The 17,745-nt window shown below is 41.1% G+C and overlaps 1 protein-coding gene and 1 non-coding gene across 4 annotated transcripts in view; one reads left to right on the top strand and one right to left on the bottom strand.

Moving 5' to 3' along the window:
* The first annotated feature begins 278 nt into the window (after positions 1–278).
* The window catches only part of PISD (phosphatidylserine decarboxylase), a 42,623-nt gene continuing 25,156 nt past the window's right edge, over positions 279–17,745 (top strand). For 2 of the 3 annotated variants that reach the window (XM_063087219.1, XM_063087216.1), the window contains exons 1-3: positions 279–388; positions 7,426–7,505; positions 11,941–12,116. In XM_063087219.1, coding sequence (XP_062943289.1) covers positions 324–388; positions 7,426–7,505; positions 11,941–12,116 — 321 coding nt within the window. In that variant the 5' untranslated portion in view covers positions 279–323. Of the gene's footprint in view, positions 389–7,425; positions 7,506–11,940; positions 12,117–17,745 lie in introns of those variants that run through there. The other variant, XM_063087217.1, reaches the window with a different exon arrangement.
* TRNAN-GUU (transfer RNA asparagine (anticodon GUU)) lies at positions 11,601–11,674 on the bottom strand. The gene has a single exon. It is a non-coding gene; the product is annotated as a tRNA-Asn (tRNA).

Raw genomic sequence — 17,745 nt, 5'->3', positions numbered from 1 at the left:
CTCAGTTTCCCCATATGTAAAATGAGAGAGTTAGATCAGTTGATAAGACATTCTCGGACTATGGGTGACTCAGATTTTCCACGCACATGCGGAAACGAAAGCCAGAGGAAAGGACTGATCTCTCCCCGGCTCACACCTGTACTCACCGGCTCTGGAGGCGCCAGACTGCAGGGGACCGGCAGTAGCCACAGGGCGGAGTTTGGTTGGCTCCGCCCCCAGGCTCCACGTCCCCCATTGGCCCGTGAGTGCGGGGCCCGTGACGTTACGCGCGTGCGCCTAGCGTGTGAAAGAGAGGCGTGGCCCGCTGAGAAGGAGGAGACAAGATGGCGATGTCCGTAGGGCACCGGTGTCTGAGGTTGCTTCGCGGGGTCACGCCGTGGCAGAGCAGGTACAGCCACACGAGGCGACTGCCTCTGGGCGAGGGACGACCTGGGCCAATCTGGGATCGAGACAGGAGTTGTTTCTCTGTCGCAGGCTCGCCCTGAGGAGAGCTTGGGTGGAGATAGGGCCACCTTCACCTCGTGCTGTGGAGCAGGTGCGACTGCCGCCGCGTAGGGTGGTCCGGATTTAGTTAGGGTTTGGCCTATACGCTCTCGCTTTGCCTCTTCTAACCAGGTGGAAGTGGCCAAGGGACAAAAAACAGGTGGACTAGGCTGCCTGCCCGTCACTGGAGTCGAGGCAGGGTTAACACCTTTTTCTCAGGTGTTCGTGTTCCGGGAAGGGGCGGCGTGATGTGGGAAGAGCAGTGGACTGGGAGTCAGGAGATTTTTCACTTCGGATTCTTCGTCCTTGAAGCGAGAGAGTTAGATTAGGTAACCTCAAAGTAATGTTACAGGACTGGGGTCTTGATTACCCTGGTGACTCCCAGCTCTTAATTTCTTAGAGTTGGACGAGACTTGAAGGGTCTTCTAAGTCCAGCTCTCTTTTTTTGGCGGCTGGCCAGTATAGGGATCGAACCCTGGACCTTGGTGTTAACAGCACTATGGTCTAACCAACTGAGCTGACCGGCTAGCCTTTCAGTTCTTTATTGAGTTGACGAGATTGAGGCCCTGGGAGGGATTTGTTCAAGTTTACCCAGCCAGGTAGCAGAGACTCCGACCGAGGTACCTGTCTCTCACTCAAGGATCTTTCCCTCAGGCACTGTGAGGGCAGTTATTATGCAGAAAATAGCTTGGGAGCATCAGAAAATGGATAAAAATGTTGGTAGCTGTGACTCAGAGTCGGCTGCTCAGTGTCATTTCAAAGAGCTAAGGTTTGAGAGACGCGCCATACTTTTGTGTTTCCGGCAGGTTTCATTTTGTCAGTGTTGACCAAAGCTTGTGCTGTGACAGGAGGCGACTTATTGTAGTTTGAGGGAGTAAAAGGACACCGGCCTTGCTATGAAACCTTCACTCTCTCATCATTAATTGTTCAGAAATGATGTAGCTGTCTCAGGATGGAGCTCTGCAATGTGGTGGTAACATTAGGGTTTGTACAGGATGTTCTCTGTGTTTTAAACGTTGTTACGAGGTGTGCTGTTTATGAGTCAGCCATGAATTTATATGACATGTGTCATGAATTGGAAAGACTAAAATGACACTCAAAATACTTTTTTTTAAATGATAGTGAGGAGGATGTACCTTACCACCATTAAACAGGGAAAGAATGCGCCGGCCTATGGCTCACTTGGGAGAGTGTGGTGCTGATAACGCCAAGTCAAGGGTTAAAATCCCCTTACCAGTCATTTTTTTTTTTTTTTTTAAAGGCGGGGGAGAGAAAAGAAGCCATACTTTAGTACCAGTGTAGGTAGATAAGACTGGATTTAGGTACAGTGGGTGGGAGGTACAAGGATTTGTATACAATAAGAACTCTTAATTTTCAAAGGTATTATATATCAAGATAGAAACAATATTGATTCACAGAAAACTAAAAGGTTAATATTTCTGTGAGTTCTAAGTAAAGCAGTGTCTGTGAGATGTGGATAAAAGCCTCAAATTGCAGGCAAGTTTTTCAAAAACTGGGTGATGTGTGACAGAACAGAGAAAGCAACATCTTGGTTGATAATTTAGGGTCATGTTTCCCAAACTTGTTTGATAAAAGAATGGTCTGGTATGTTTATTAGAAACAGAGATTACCAGATAAGCCCCCATCATGCTGCTCATTTCAGATTCAGTGGGTATAGATTGAGGCCTTGGCAACTGTAGTTTTTACAAATGTCCCAGGTGATTCCTAGTTTCAAACAACTATGGACAGTAGTACCTAGGGAGTGGTTGCTTGTACAAGACTTCCATTCAGAAATATTTATGGGGCTGGCTGGTTAGCTTAGTTGGTTAGAGTGTGGTATTGTAACACCATGGTCAAGGGTTCAGATTCCTGTACTGACCAGCTGCCAAAAAAAAAAAAAAAATTCTGATCTCCATACAGGCCAGCTGCCAAAAAAAAATACTTATGGCATCCCTACCACTGCAAACCATAGTGTCAAGGACCATAGGAAGTGTGGAGGGGGAGGAGAGGGTGGTGAAATGAAAAATTAAGATATATTTGAAATGGGCCTTGTGTTAAGAGACTTTACAGTATAGTAGAAGAGAGAAGAAACATTTTACTAAGTAATATAAGATGAAGTGTGGGATAAAACCTTCAAGAGGTCTGCCAGTTCGGTTTCAGGAAAACTTTCAGTTTTAGAAAGCAGGAGAGATATAAGGACTGAAGTTAAAGTGTTACCATCAGGGGTGATGTTAAAAATATTTTACAACCATGACACTAAGGAGACAGAGCAGTCAAGATAGACACATCATAGATGATTGATATGGCCATCCCAGTGTATGCAAGCTGAATATCAACTCTGTCACTTTTTTTTATAGACTTTATTTTTATAGCAGTTTTAGGTTTACAGAGAAATTGAGCAGAAAGTACAGACAGTTCCCATACTGTCCCCACCCCCCCTTTCTCGCCCCCCCCGTTTCTCCTGTTGTTAACAGATTACGTTAGTGTGGTTCAACTCTATTACTCTTAATAATAATAACAGTGTATAACTGGTTAGATTAGGTAATCTCAAAATAATGTTATGGGACCGAGAGTTTTACATGATTGTCTTATTCCTAATGAAGTGGATCATGTTTTTGCAGGTGGAGAAACTGAGGCTTAGAATTAAAGTTTTTCTTTTTCTTTTTTTTTTTTTTTTTGTCGTTTTTTCGTGACCGGCACTCAGCCAGTGAGTACACCGGTCAGTCCTATATAGGATCCGAACCCGCGGCGGGAGCGTCGCCGCGCTGCCAGCGCAGCACTCTACCAAGTGCGCCACGGGCTCGGCCCAAAGTTTTTCTTTTTTTTTAAAAGATGACCGGTAAGGGGATCTCAACCCTTGGCTTGGTGTTGTCAGCACCACGCTCAGCCAGTGAGCCAACTGGCCATCCCTATATAGGATCCGACCCCGTGGCCTTGGTGTTATCAGCACCACACTCTCCCGAGTGAGCCACGGGCTGGCCCTAGAATTAAAGTTTTCTAAAGTCACATAGCTAGTAAGTGGCAGAGATCCGATGTGAGCCACACAGGCAGACTTGAGTGCTTTAATTATGGGTTTTAATCGCCTGTTTGCAGGATGTCCACATGAGTTCTCTATGTAAAAGAAACATCTGATTGAACCTATCCATTCATCTCTCTGGGGTTTTATCTCACTATTGAGATTCAAGTCCAGTGAGAAAACAGACTAACTCCTGTGTTCATTGAGGGATGCAGACCGTAAACAAATAAGTGCATACATATAGAATCCTTCATCCCAGGTAGTGAGAAGTGCTATGAAGAAAAATGAAGCAAGGTAATTAAGGGGTTAGAGAGTGCTCAAGAGGGCCAACTGTTGGGCATGCAGTGGTCAGGAAAAGCCAAACTGAAGAGGAAACATTTGAGCAGAACTGAATGACGAGGGAGTGAGCCACATAGGAGAGCTGTGTTCCCAGTAGAGCAAGCGGCAAATGCAAAGGAGCAGAAAGGGGCACACGTGTGGTGTGTACGAGGAGTGGCAAGAGGAATGAGTGAGGAGGAGAGGGAAGGCAGCAGGTCTGAGAGGTCAGCAAGACCTAGGGTCTGGTCTTATTTTCTGTTTTGAAAAGATCACTCTGGCTGTTTTGTGGCAAATAGGATATATAGAGGGCTAAGAGTGGAAGTAGGGAGAGCTGGCTATTGCAGTCGTACAGGTGAGAGACTAAGTGGCTTGGGCTAGGGTGAGAGTAGTGGCAGTGATGAGAATCAGCCAGATTAGGAAACATTTTGAAGGTAGAGTTTTCATGCCTTGCCAGTGGATTGGATGTGGATGGTGAGAAAGAAAGGACTTCAGAATGAGTCAGGTTTTGACCTGAGTGGCTGGGTGAATGGTGATGCCTTTTTCTGACATGGTATATTACAATAACATTGTTACTGTAACGGATAAACCCAAGTGTTCCTGGTGGTGGCTTGACATAGTACAAGTTTATTTCTAACTCTTGAAAAGCCCCAGTGGGTTCTCCTGATTGGCAGGACCATTCTCCACCCAGTGATGTGAGGACCCAGTCTTCTGCCGTCTTTAACACATGGCTTCCCAAGGTCTGCATGTTTGTTTTGTCTGCATCAAGTAGGCTCAAAGGAGAAAACCTGGAGGTGGATGCCTGGGAAGTCTGAATGGTCCTCACATTCCATCGGTTAGAACTCAGTCTCACAGCCACACCTTGCAGCAAGGGAAGCTGAGAAATATGGTTTAGCATGTGTCCAGAGAGGAAGTAGACTTGGTAAACATCCAGCTAGTCTCTGCCCCAGAGAACTGTAGGAGAGGAGCAGGTTGAAGGTGAGTTAGGGTCAGAATTGTTTCACACAAACTCAGTCTGAAATGATTCAAAGTTGGAAATATAGATCTGGTGGTCACCGGAGGAGCAATTAGGGAATCATCAGTGTATGGCTCTTTAAAGCCATGGGACTGGATGAGCATCTTTAGGGAGACAGCATCAATAGGGAAGAGGTCTGAACCCTGGGCCTGGCAACATTTTAAAGTAAGGGAGCATTGAAGTTGATACAACAAGCAAACAGAAAGGACATTGTTGGGGGGGAGGGGGGGAGGGAGAAGGGAGGGAGGTTTTGGTGATGGGGAGCAATAATCAGCTACAATGTATATCGACAAAATAAAATTAAAAAAAATAAATAATAAAAAATAAAAAGAAAAAAATAAAAAGAAAAAAAGTAAGGGAGCAAAGGAGAATCCACAAAGAAAAGAAGGAGAAAGGAGAAGACCAAAGAGATGGGAGGAACAATCATGGTCCCAGAAACCAAGTGGGGAATGTTTCAAGGAGAGAGGGATCAACTGTGCCAGGCTGCTGAGAGGTCAAGATGTGTACCCTGGTGTTGGCAACATGGAGGTTGTTGGTTACGTTGACAAGAAGTGATATGATTGGGACAAAAGCCTGAACAAGTGGGGTTAAGAGAAGATGGGAGGTGAGGAGGTGGTGACAGTGAATACAGACAGCTCTTTTTAGGAGCTTGTGATGAAGGCGAGCAGAAAAGTGGGATGGAGACTAGAGAAGGATATGAGGTGGACAGATGTAAGATTGGAGAAATCACAGCATTTATATGAAGATAGGGATGATCCAGTTATAAGGGACAAGCTGATACAGTGGGGCATTTGCCAGGCATTTGTTCCAGGAGCTGGGGCTACAGCACATACAAGAAACCTGAGCTCTCCATTCTTGGGCAGGGCTCCTGGGGGAGAAGGTGGGTACGCAAAAGAAACAAACTGAGTGTGCTGCATCCAGCAATAGTGGATGAGTGATTACCTCCTGTTTGTACTTCCCCCTGCCAAACAAAGCCTACTAAATAGTCCGCAAACATTCTTTTGGTTAAGGGGTTCAGTATTCATTCTAGAATACACAGTACAGCAGTGTACGGAACAAAACAGTTTATCCTTTAGTCAGTTTTTACACTTCTTATTCTAATTCTGTTTGGAAAGCAGAGTTTTAAGCTTTTTGCCTTTGTAGAGGGAGGATCCAGTCTAAGAGATGAGCATTGTTCAATACTCAGCAAACTTTCATATATTGAAACACACCCTTCTTTGTGTTAAATGTTGTACATCTATCTGTCTTTTGGGGTGGTGTTTATCGTGGGAAAATGCTTTTTCACCAAACAAACCTCATTTGCCTATAGTAGGATAAGATTCATGACATTAGTACCATGCCATGACGGTGTTTTTAAGTCAAGGAAATTTCATGTGAAAAAATGAAAGTACCTATGATAATGTTTATAGGATATCTGTATAAGACATAATAACTAATCCATGAAAGTAAATATTACGGTATGAAAGTCATAAATGCAGTTCTACTTTTTACAAAAATATCAGTTTAGACACTTACAATAGAGTGAATTATTCTATCATAAAAGGCTCCAAGGGAAAAAAGAAACATTTACTGACAAGGATATAGTTTCTTTACTTTAGATCTCAGGTCAATATTTGGGAAAACTGAAGTGTTATCTGAATTGAAAGTGGGATGTTTGCTCTTTGATTAAGAGGAGGTCCAATTGTTAACTAAAAATTAATTCATGCTTTACTTGCTGGCATAAATCATTTATCGCCAGTGGGGATGTGTCTGATTTCTACTGGTGAAGATGAAACAAAGAAGAGAAACAAAATGAATGAGAAATAATACTTTCTTAGAGCTTAAAGTTATGAAAATTATTGGTATTTTTTTCTTGGAAACTTGAAACCTATTCACTCCGTCAAAGTAGCTTTTGTGGCAAAGCACTCATAAAAGATAATTAAAAAATTTTTAAACCAGTTGAGCCAGCCAGACTTGAAGTAGATTAGAATAGCTCAACATGGTTTACCTGTGCTATTTTTTCCCCCAGAAAAATGTGAAAATTTCAGCTATGTGAAATATTACATTCTTTACTGAGTAGGGGTTTATATATTTACAAATTTATTTACATCTTTTCTTTTGTGGTACAGAAACATGGCTTTGTGTAAGAGTGCTGGTTTTACTGCTTATTATGATTTAATGCTTAATTAAGGAAACTCTTTTTATTGCGAAATAGTTTCAGACTTATAGTTATAAAAATGGCTCATAGAATTCCCAAATACCCTTTACTCAAATTCCCCACATGTCAACTACATTTGCTTTATCATTTTCTGTCCCTCCATATATATTTGTATGTGCAAGTTTTTTTTTTTTTTTTTTTTTCTTCTTAAACACTTGAGAGCAACTTGAAGACTTAATGATCCTTCACCTTTAAATATTTCAGCCTTTTTCCTGTGAGGACATTTTCTTACACAACCACAGTATAATTGTCAAAACTAAGAATTAACATTGGCACAATAATGTTATTGAATCTATATTCAATAGATTTGAACTGTATTCAAAGTTTGCCAGTTGAGCCACTACTTTTATTTTTACTTTTAAGAAAAATACTTAATTGTTCATTTTTGTTTGATTATAGCCTCCATCACTACGAAAACAGTGCCCTGAGCCATTTCCTGCAATCTTTACAGAAGCTGCCTCTTAGAGCCTTTTGCACAGGTAAGGAACAGTTGGAGGTGGTGCTGGCTTTCTCTGTGCCTTGGTTTGCTCATCTGTAAATTGTTATGTTGTTGTTAGAATTAAATGAAATAGTACGTGTAAAGTGCTAAGAGTGCCTGGCGTGTAGTTATCACTGAAGCATCAGCTATTATTATCTCATTGCTTTTACTGGCTGCATGTCTGTTGTATGACTTTACCTTTTGGTGTTGGACATTTAAGTTGTTTCTAGTTTGTTCCTACTGTAGACAATTCTGTAATAACATATCTTTGTGCATCTTCAGGATAAATTCGTAGAAGTAGAATTGCTGGGTTGAAAAGTTTATGTATTTTATTAGTATTTAGGTCAAATTGTTCTTCAAAGAAGGTTGTCCCAGTTTACACTCATACGAGCAGTAAATGATTGTGTGGGCCGGTTCCCTATACCCTCACCAACTCTGTGGATTATGAACTTTTTGATCTTATAGGAAGCTATTTGAACCCCTGCAAAGATGTGTATTGTCTTTATTATCTGAATATCCTTTTGATTCTTTCATACCAAAAGCTATTTTTAACTGCCCAAAAAGACTACCTTGGAAATAAAATGAGATGGTTGATGAGAACAACAACACAAAGCTTATTACCAGCACGGTAGTGAATAGGAACCCATCTGGCTGTTACTTACTTAATTAGGAATTGCATGCTGGAACATGTAGGAATAACGTGAAGGGTGGAGGGGAGTCTCAGAAATTAAGCTATAATCATGGATCTCTAGAAAAGCAGCCAGTGTGCTTTTCTAAAGTGATAAGCCCAGTGGAGAGGTGGTCAGGAGTGAGGGACAATCTCTACTTGCTACTTCTTTTTGCTGGAGTAAAATAAGTCTTTGAAATGGCAAGAGAGGGCTGGCTGGTTAGCTCACTTTGTTAGAGATTGGTGATAACGCCAAGATCAAGGGTTTGGATCCCAGTACTGGCCAGCTGCTTTAAAAAAAAAAAAAGGAAAAAGCAAGAGAAAGAGACCTATAACTAGAAGAAAGTGTAGCAGGAAGCATACAGTAGGGTGTGATGGATCAGTCTAGGCTGATGGCTCAGTGCAGGGAGGATATGACAGTTCTCTGTTACTATTTCTGTCTGAAATAGTTCAGAAAGAAAAGAAATGTTTCTTGCTTTCTGATAGATTTTTCTTTGTCAGAGGTAAAATATTTAGTTGCTAAGTTAGTAAAGGGTTCATTAGGGATGATTAGACGATGGAAGAGATTAATGATATCTACACTTGCTCTTTTAAAAAAAGAAACGAGTGGTGGTCCCAGTGCAGTGGTAAACACCACTAATTGATCACAACCAGTTACAGATTTCTTCGTTCCTTCTCCACACCCCACTGCTTCACTTGACTCACCTTTAAAAAAAAGAAAGAAAGAAACCAACAACATTCTGGCTTGATTTAGAAGCTAAGGCAATTACTGAGTAACATTTTGCAACTTCATTCCAGCAAGTACTAAATTGGCCCCCAAAAGTTTTGATACCCTTAAAATTAAAAAGAAATCAGCAACAGCAACCAAGACATGGTGATGGAGGAAGTGAAATGATTTCCTTCTGTTTGGAAGTCAAAGTCAGAATGAAGGATGTGCACTTTGGTTTTACACAGGCTACAGGTAATTCAGCTCTTCAGTTTTTTTGTTTTTGTTTTTTTTTATTGTGTATATTTAAGGTGTACAACTTGATGTTTTGATATACTTATGTCGATGTTCATATATATAGTGAAATGACTACTACAGTCAAGCAAATTAATGTACCTATCATCTTATTTAGTTTTCTTTTCTCTCTCCTTTTCTCTTCTTGCATAATCCTCATGTTGTGCATTAGATCTCTAAATGTATTCATCCTACGTAGCTGCAATTTCGTACCCTTTGACCTATGTCTTCCCACCCCCAACCACCATCTTGCTCTTTTCCACATATTCAGTTTTTTTTTTAGATTCCACATACAAGTGAGCTCATGCAGTATTTTTCTTTCTGTGTCTGGCTTATTTCATTTAGCACAATGTCGTTTGGATTTATCCATGTTGTTGCAAATGGCAGATTCTCTTTTTTTAAGACTGAATAATATTCCATTGCATGTATATGAGATTTAAAATAAAAATAACAGCTTTATTGAGATATAATTCACATACCATAAAATTCACCCTTTAAGTATACAAATCAGTGGTTTTTAGTGTTTTCAGAGTTGTGCAGATTATCACGATTATCTTATTTTAGAATGTTTTTGTTCTCTCCTTGCCCACCCCCCACACCAGTAAAAACACTTTTACCTATTAAGCTGTCATGCCTCGTTTCTTCCAGCCCCCAGCCCCTGGCAATCATTTATCTACTTTATGTCTCTATAGATCTGCCTGTTCTGGACATTTCATGCGAACAGAATCATACAATATGCAGCCTTTTGTGGCTGGCTTCTTTCACATGTTTTCAAGGTTCATGCTGTAGCATGTGCCAGTACTTCATTTCTTTTTATTATGAAATAATATTCCATTTTATGGTTATACCACATTTTAATCTGTCAGTTGATGGACATTTGGGTTGTTTCCACTTTTTGCCTATTATGAATACATTCTGGTATAAGTTTTTGTGTGCACCTATGTTTTCAGTTCTCTTAGGTATATATTTAACAGTGGAATTGCTGGGTCAAATGGTAACTTTATGTTTAACATTTTGAGGAACTGCCAAACTGTTTTCAATGTAACTGTCCCATTTTACATTCCCATTAGCAGTGTATGAGGGTTCCAATTTCTCCATATCCTTTCCAACATTTATTACAGTCGTTCCTTGGTATCTGAGGGAGATCGGTTCCAGGACCACTGTGGATACCAGAATCTACAGGTGATCAAGTCCCTGATATAAAATGGCATAGTATTTGCATATAACCTGTGCATATCCTCCCTTATACTTTAAGTCATCTCTAGATTACTTATAATACCTAAGTGTAAATGCTGTATAGATGTTATACATATTTTTTATTACTGTATTTCTTATTGTTTGTTATCAGCCCCCTCACTCCGAATATTTTCGATCTATGATTGGTTGAATCTGCAGATGTGGAACCTGTGGATATGGCAGGCCAATTGTGTCTGTCTGTTTATATTCTAGCCGTTTTAGTGGGTGTGAAGTAGTATCTCACCTTTTTTTGGCGAGGGCAGCTGGCCGGTACAGTGATCTGAAGCCATGACCTTGGTGTTATAAGGCCATGCTCTAACCAACTGAGCAACCGGCCAGCTGTGAAGTGGTATCTCATGGTTTGATTTGCATTTCCCTGATTACTTATGATGTTGTATTGGTTTACTAGGGTTGCTGTAACAGAGTATTACAAACTGGCTGGCCTACACAGCAGAAATTGATTGACTCACAGTTCTAGAGGTTAGAAGTCTGAGATCAAGGTGTCAGCAAGCTTGCTTCCTTCTGAAGGATATGAGGGATAATCTGTTCCATGCCTCTTGCCTAGCTTCTAGTGGTTTGCCAGCTATCTTTGGCATTCTTTGCTTATAGAAGCATCACTCTGATCTCTGCCTTCATCTTCACATGGTATTCTATGTATGTGCTTGTCTGTTTCCAAATTTTCCCTTTTTATAAGGATACCAGTCATATTGGATTCAGACCCTCCTTGACAACCTCATTTTAACTTGATAACCTCTGTAAAGACCCTATCTCCAAGCAAGGTCACATTCTGAGGTACTAGGGGTTAGGACTACAATATATAAATTTTGGGGAGTAACAATTTTACCAATACTAAATGTTGAAATCTGTCTTTTCATGTGCTTATTGGTGATTTGTATTTCTTCATTGGAGAAATGTCTATTCAAATTTTTTGTACATTTTAAAATTGGGTTATTTATCTTTTTATTGTTGAGTTGTAAGAGCTTATGAGATTTTGCATTTGAGAATACCAGTGCCTGATCAGAATTGGGCCCAGATGGTAAAAGTAATATCAAAGATTCCTGAGTGAGAAATGGTACCTCACTCTAAATCTTAGACCTGTCAGTGGCCACTTGGGAAACTTGATTAGTTTCTTTTACCTCCTTACTATTTGTTGTTTTCATCTTAAATTATGTTTTTGTTTGTTTTTTGACAGCTGGCTGGTACAGGGATCGAACCCTGGACCTTGGTGTTAACAGCACCATACTCTAACCAACTGAACTAACCAGCCAGCCCTTTATCTTAAATTATGTGACAGTAGAGGTGGATTGTAGTTCCAAAGGAAAGATGCCTGTCCTTTACTTATTAGGATTTGGAGACAGAAGGGTCTCAGTAGTGACTGAAGGATGCATCTGTCAGATACTTGAGGGTCCAGTCACCTTTACTGATGGTTTCTGAACTGCACTGACTTTTCCTGGCCCTCCTGTTGGTGCTTTGTTTGCATCACTCTTCTTATTCCTGTCCCTTGACTCAAAATTTTACTGTTTTTTGTTACAGATACCAGAAAAATCCACACTGCTCCTGCCCGAACCTTGTTCCGGCTGCGCCCCTTGCCCATTCTGTTGGCAACGGGTGGCGGGTATGCAGGGTACCGGCAGTATGAGAAGTACAGGGAGCAAGAGCTGGAGAAGCTGGGATTGGAGATTCCACCCAAACTTGCTGGTCACTGGGAGGTAGGAATAAGGTGGAACCACCTTGGATTCTCATCTGGCACAGCCATCTGTCACTCTTTAAATTGTCCCAAAGTTGAAATGTTTGAATAAATCAAATATGCTTTTCTGGGGCTCATGTCTCCAGTGGATTTTGGCCAGATACAGATGACATCAAGCTTCTCTTCTGTCCCCAGACCTACCCCTGCTCTCCCCAAGGGCTCTGAGTAGAAATTTCCTGCTGTTGAAATCCTCAGAGTTCATGCCTTGTGTTGGTGCTGATATCCTGGCTGTTCTGCCGTTCTTGTCTTTCTCAGTCTGAGGGGGGCTGAAACTGTTGGTTGGACTTTTGTGATGTGGATTGGTTCTCACCAGGAACCAGACTGAAATAATCACATTTCTTTATCGTTATTGCTGAAATGCTCCTTACCGCCTATCATACTAACATGATAGGGGCCGCCTGCACTATTGAACCATGTATGATACATAATGAAATGTCTAATTCATCTGTGCTTCCCCTGACCCAGCACAATGCTTGCCTCAGAGGAAACATTCAATAAATACTGAAATTGAATGTAAAGGTGTAAGTTTAAAAATTGCCTTCCTTCCAGCCATAATTTAACAAATGCAAAATCTGAAATATCAAAGGACCAGTGATAGACCCCAATAACCTGGGCAAAAGAACGAGTAAAAGTTGAGGTTTTATGGTGATTGGAATGGATTGGTGCATTTGGATTGCCTCATGATCCACTCCATATCGTTAATCCAGCTCAGCTGAATCCAGTCTAATAGGAAGTACAGTGACCAGGGCATCAGGTTCCTGAAGGCAAGTCTCAACTGTGCTCCTCAGTAGCTGTGTGAACTTGGACATGTCACTTTCTCTCTGGTCCTCTGTGTCTTTACCTTTAAAATAGCAGGTTGGATTGGAACACAATTACTCTGAGATTCCTTCCAGCTCTAACATAGTTTATCTAGGAACCTTTGTTGCTGTTGGCATAACATGCTACATTTTGGGCTTCCTTCCAAAATCCTTTCTTAGATTTTGGTTTTGCCCATTTTCCTCCAGTAGAATCCAATGTAAGGATTTCACTTGATTTCTAACAGTCCTATAAAACTGTGACTTAGTTAGCTGGCCATACATATCTGTCTACACACGTGCCCTCCCCCCACCTCTGCCCCCACCATGCCCGTGGCCACTTTGGCCAGTTCATGGACTTTATAATAACCTACCTCTGACAAAAAAAAAAAAAGAGGTTTCTGGTAAAATATCACAAAATCTGTTTGGTGAAGGATAATTTCATAGTATGTGAGTCACACTTTCAAAGTATGCTGCACCCTGTTTCCATGACATTGGTGGTTTCTTCTGTAAACATATTGTTCTCCATTAGACTAGTAAAGTACTTATAAGTGTGGGTAGCACAAAACTATGATTGTATGACCCCACTCAAGTGTTAGACCCAAGCTGGCGTCAGACTGACTCACCCTGTGATGAGCTGGCATGCTTTCAGAAAATTCCCACCCATTTCAAAGGTATCCCAAGAGAAGCTAAATTAGGAAAAAATCTGCTACTTCTAAAAATCATGAAAAGACCAATACCACTAGTTTTTTAGCATTCACTGTTTGTATAATTGGCATTACTGCCATACGTAAGTTGGTACCTGAAAGACGATTATTTCTAAATAGGACAGGGATGATTAGCTCATAAGTTCTAGGAGCTGGACAGTGACAGGACACCAGAGTGGAGTGATCTAGTGCAGTATGAGGTCTCAAAGCACCTGCTGGTAAACAACTGGGCTTAAGTTAGATACTACTCTTTTGGTTGAGTAAAATGGACACAGGACTACTCCTGGATTTTCAAGTAGGACTCCAACATTGCATTTTATGAAAAGAAAGTACTCTGGACTCAGAGCTGACATCATAAGATTTCAGGAGAGGCAGCAGGTTGAGAAGGAGAGAATCGGCAGTTGGGGGCTGGGTCCTAGTCCCACCTGGCCCCACCTAATCGCTGTCATCACAAAGGAGAAATGAGAGATTTTCCAAATCTGGCTGATCATCAAACTTTTGGAGGAGCTTTAAAAATTATGAATTCTTTGGTCTTATCCTGGAGATTTAAAGTTTGGGTAAGGCTCAAGATCTGTGTTTTTTATTATTATTTTTTTTTCTAAAGATGACCGGTAAGGGGATCTTAACCCTTGACTTGGTGTTATCGTGAGCAACCGGCCATCCCTATATGGGATCCGAACCCGTGGCCTTGGTGTTATCAGCACCACACTCTCCCGAGTGAGCCACGGGCCGGCCCAAGATCTGTGTTTTTTAGAAGCCCCCCTAGGTGATTCTGTTGACAGGCCAGATTTAGGAACCATGGGCAGATGAGCTGTAAGGTTCCTTTCAGGGCTCCATTTTTAAGTGGCAAATGAAAATTTCTAGTGGTGATTTTGCTGGAATATAATCCTTTCAGATCTCTGAGGTCAAATCTGGCATCTCCAGAGCTGAGAAGACAGGCTGGTAGTTACTGTTAAAATGAGGCCCTGGGGTCAGTGGCACTGTTGAGGTGATAGGATGATATTGTTTTACCAAAAATAGCATTTTTTAGATTTCCAGGAGGTAGATGAGTGGAGGGTCAGTGTAGCCGTCCCCACATGTAAAACATTCCTGTTAGCTCCTGTGAGTCAGTGTAGATCAGGAAGCCTTTGTTCCCCTTTACCATCTTATAAATTTCTCTTGCGCCAGAAAAACATTTGCATCAAATCTCTGTATCAGAAATCTTAAGAACACAATTATAATACTGAATGTTTGAAAAGCACCTAGCAGATTTTCTGAACCTTTTCAGTTCTTTATTTTGTTAAGATTTTATAACAGCTTACTGAGGTGGACAGGGCAGATGTTATAGCTATTATGCAAATGGAAAAACTGGTTGGTAGCAGAGTAGGTTCCAGAACCAAGATCTGGAAGTACCAGATCCAAATCCCATAGTACCGTGTTGCTGGTAAGGGATGTTGTGTTAGTAAAGAGGCTCAACAGTGATGAGAAGAAATGGAGGCAAGCTACCTACCCACCAGGGCTTGCTGTGTAATTGAGGTGCCCCATTCTGTGGGGACTCTATGCTTGCTGAAAGTGTGAGGGGAATTTGAGTGTACTGACTTGAAAAGTTGTCTGCGATGATGCAGATGAGCGAGCATTCACTTCTACCAGTGAAGTGCTCTTGAAGAATTTATACTTATATCTTTTCTTTGTTTAAATAGGATTTCTTTCTTTCTTTTTTTTTTTGGGCTAATGGTTATAATCCATAACTTCAAAATTTGTGCCACCTCACTTCACTGCAGGCTGTGGGGGGGATGTGGCAGGAGAAGGGCTCATTGGACAGGGAGTAAGGAGGCTTGAGCTCTGGGGTGCCATCAGCTCGTGACATTGGGCGAGTTGTTTCACCTTTCTGGATTCTCCTTTTACACATTAAGAAAAAGTTTCTAAGATATTTGCCTGCTCAAGGATTCGTGCTCTTTTTATGGTAGAAAAAAAAGGTCACGTGATTGGCTGAGTAGAAATGAAACCTGTGTTTGTTTTTAAGGGATTAAAGGAATTCCATAGCTAGCAACAAAGTAACCTGTGCAGAGCTGTGTTTTTAAGGAGAGTGTTCCCTGGTAGTTTTCAGAAGCATCCAGGTTCCAGCATCTTCACATTCTGTCTCTCTTTCTATGTATAATGGTATCACTTTCCCCAATGTGAAAATAGCTTCATCTTTTTCTAATGATAAAAATAAGAGTCATTTTCACTCTGAATGATAAATGCTGGCGAGATTGCGGAGAAAAAGGAACTCTCACACATTGTTGGTGGGACTGCAAAATGGTGCAGCCTCTATGGAAAATGGTGTGGAGGTTCCTCAAACAATTGCAGATAGATCTGCCATATGACCCAGCTATCCCACTGCTGGGAATATACCCAGAAGAATGGAAATCATCAAGTCAAAGGTATACCTGTTCCCCAATGTTCATCGCAGCACTCTTTACAATAGCCAAGAGTTGGAACCAGCCCAAATGTCCATCATCAGATGAGTGGATACGGAAGATGTGGTACATCTACACAATGGAATACTACTCTGCTATAAAAACGAATGAAATACTGCCATTTGCAATGACATGGATGGACCTAGAGAGAATTATATTAAGTGAAACAAGTCAGGCACAGAAAGAGAAATATCACATGTTCTCACTTATTGGTGGGAGCTAAAAATAAATTCACACACACACACACACACAAAAAAACCACCTCGGGGGCGGGGGAGAAGACATAACAATTGCAATTCCTTGAAGTTGATACACAAGCGAACAGAAAGGACATTGTTGGGAGGGAGGGGGGAGAGGGAGGGGGGAGAGGGAGGGGGGAGAGGGAGGGGGGAGAGGGAGGAGGAAGGGAGGTTTCGGTAATGGGCCACAATAATCAACCACATTGTATATAGACAAAACAAAACAAAACAAAACAAATAAAATAAATAAAAGAGTCATTTTCAGAAAGTGTTGCAAAATACAAAGATGAAAACAATGACTCATAATCCCACAAATCACAGGAAACCATAGTTAACATTTTGGTGAACATAGCCCTTCCAGGTTTTGGCTGTGTTTATGAGTATGTATTAATTTAATTTTTATTTTTAATGAAATAATTTTTACATTTTTAAATAAAAAATAGTCCTGTAAAACTTCAAACAGTAAAGAAGGGCTTATATATCGGGCCGAGCCCGTGGCGCACTTGGTAGAGTGCTGCGCTGGCAGCGCGGCGACGCTCCCGCCGCGGGTTCGGATCCTATATAGGACTGACCGGTGTACTCACTGGCTGAGTGCCGGTCACGAAAAAACGACAAAAAAAAAAAAAAAAAAAAAAAAAAAAAGAAGGGCTTATATAAAAATAAGTCTTCCATCCTCTGCCCCATCTGCTAATCCTGTTCCCATTGTCCAGAAGCAAGCAAGCATTTTTAACATTTCCTGTGTATCTTTCCATACAGTCTCTTCATACTCACATACTTTTTAGTTATTAGAAGTTGATTTAATTTTTGGGCCGAGCCCGTGGCGCACTTGGTAGAGTGCTGCGCTGGCAGCGCGGCAACGCTCCTGCGGCGGGTTCGGATCCTATATAGGACTGACCGGTGCACTCCGGTCACCGAAAAACGACAAAAAAAAAAAAAAAAAAAGAAGTTGATTTAATTTTTTAAAATCAACCTTACCGAGGTATTATAGACAATAAAATACACCCTTTTTAAACATACAGTTCAGTGGTTTTTGATGTATGTATACACCTATTTAACTACCACCACACTCAGGATACAGATTGTGTGCCCCTTTGTAGTCAGTATCCACCTGTGTGGTCCTAGGCAATCACTGATCTGCTTTCTGTCATTGTAGATTAGATTCGTCCTTTAAAAGTTTTATGTAAGTGGAATCATACAGTATACTCTATTACAGGTGGTTTACTTTACTGAGCATAAGGTTTTTGAGATTCATCCATGTTATTGCATATATTGGGAGTTCATTTCTTTTTACTGCTGTGTAATATTGCATTGAGTGGATACACCACAAATTACTTTTAATCTTTTATCTGTTGGTGGACATTTGTGTTGTTGGCAGCTTTTGACTTTAATGTGTAAAGTCCAAGTGAATATACG

This window comes from Cynocephalus volans, chromosome 2 (assembly GCF_027409185.1).
Source record: "Cynocephalus volans isolate mCynVol1 chromosome 2, mCynVol1.pri, whole genome shotgun sequence".
NCBI lineage: Eukaryota > Metazoa > Chordata > Mammalia > Dermoptera > Cynocephalidae > Cynocephalus > Cynocephalus volans.
Note: the sequence above shows the minus strand (reverse complement) of the source record. Positions and strands in the feature narration are given on the sequence as shown.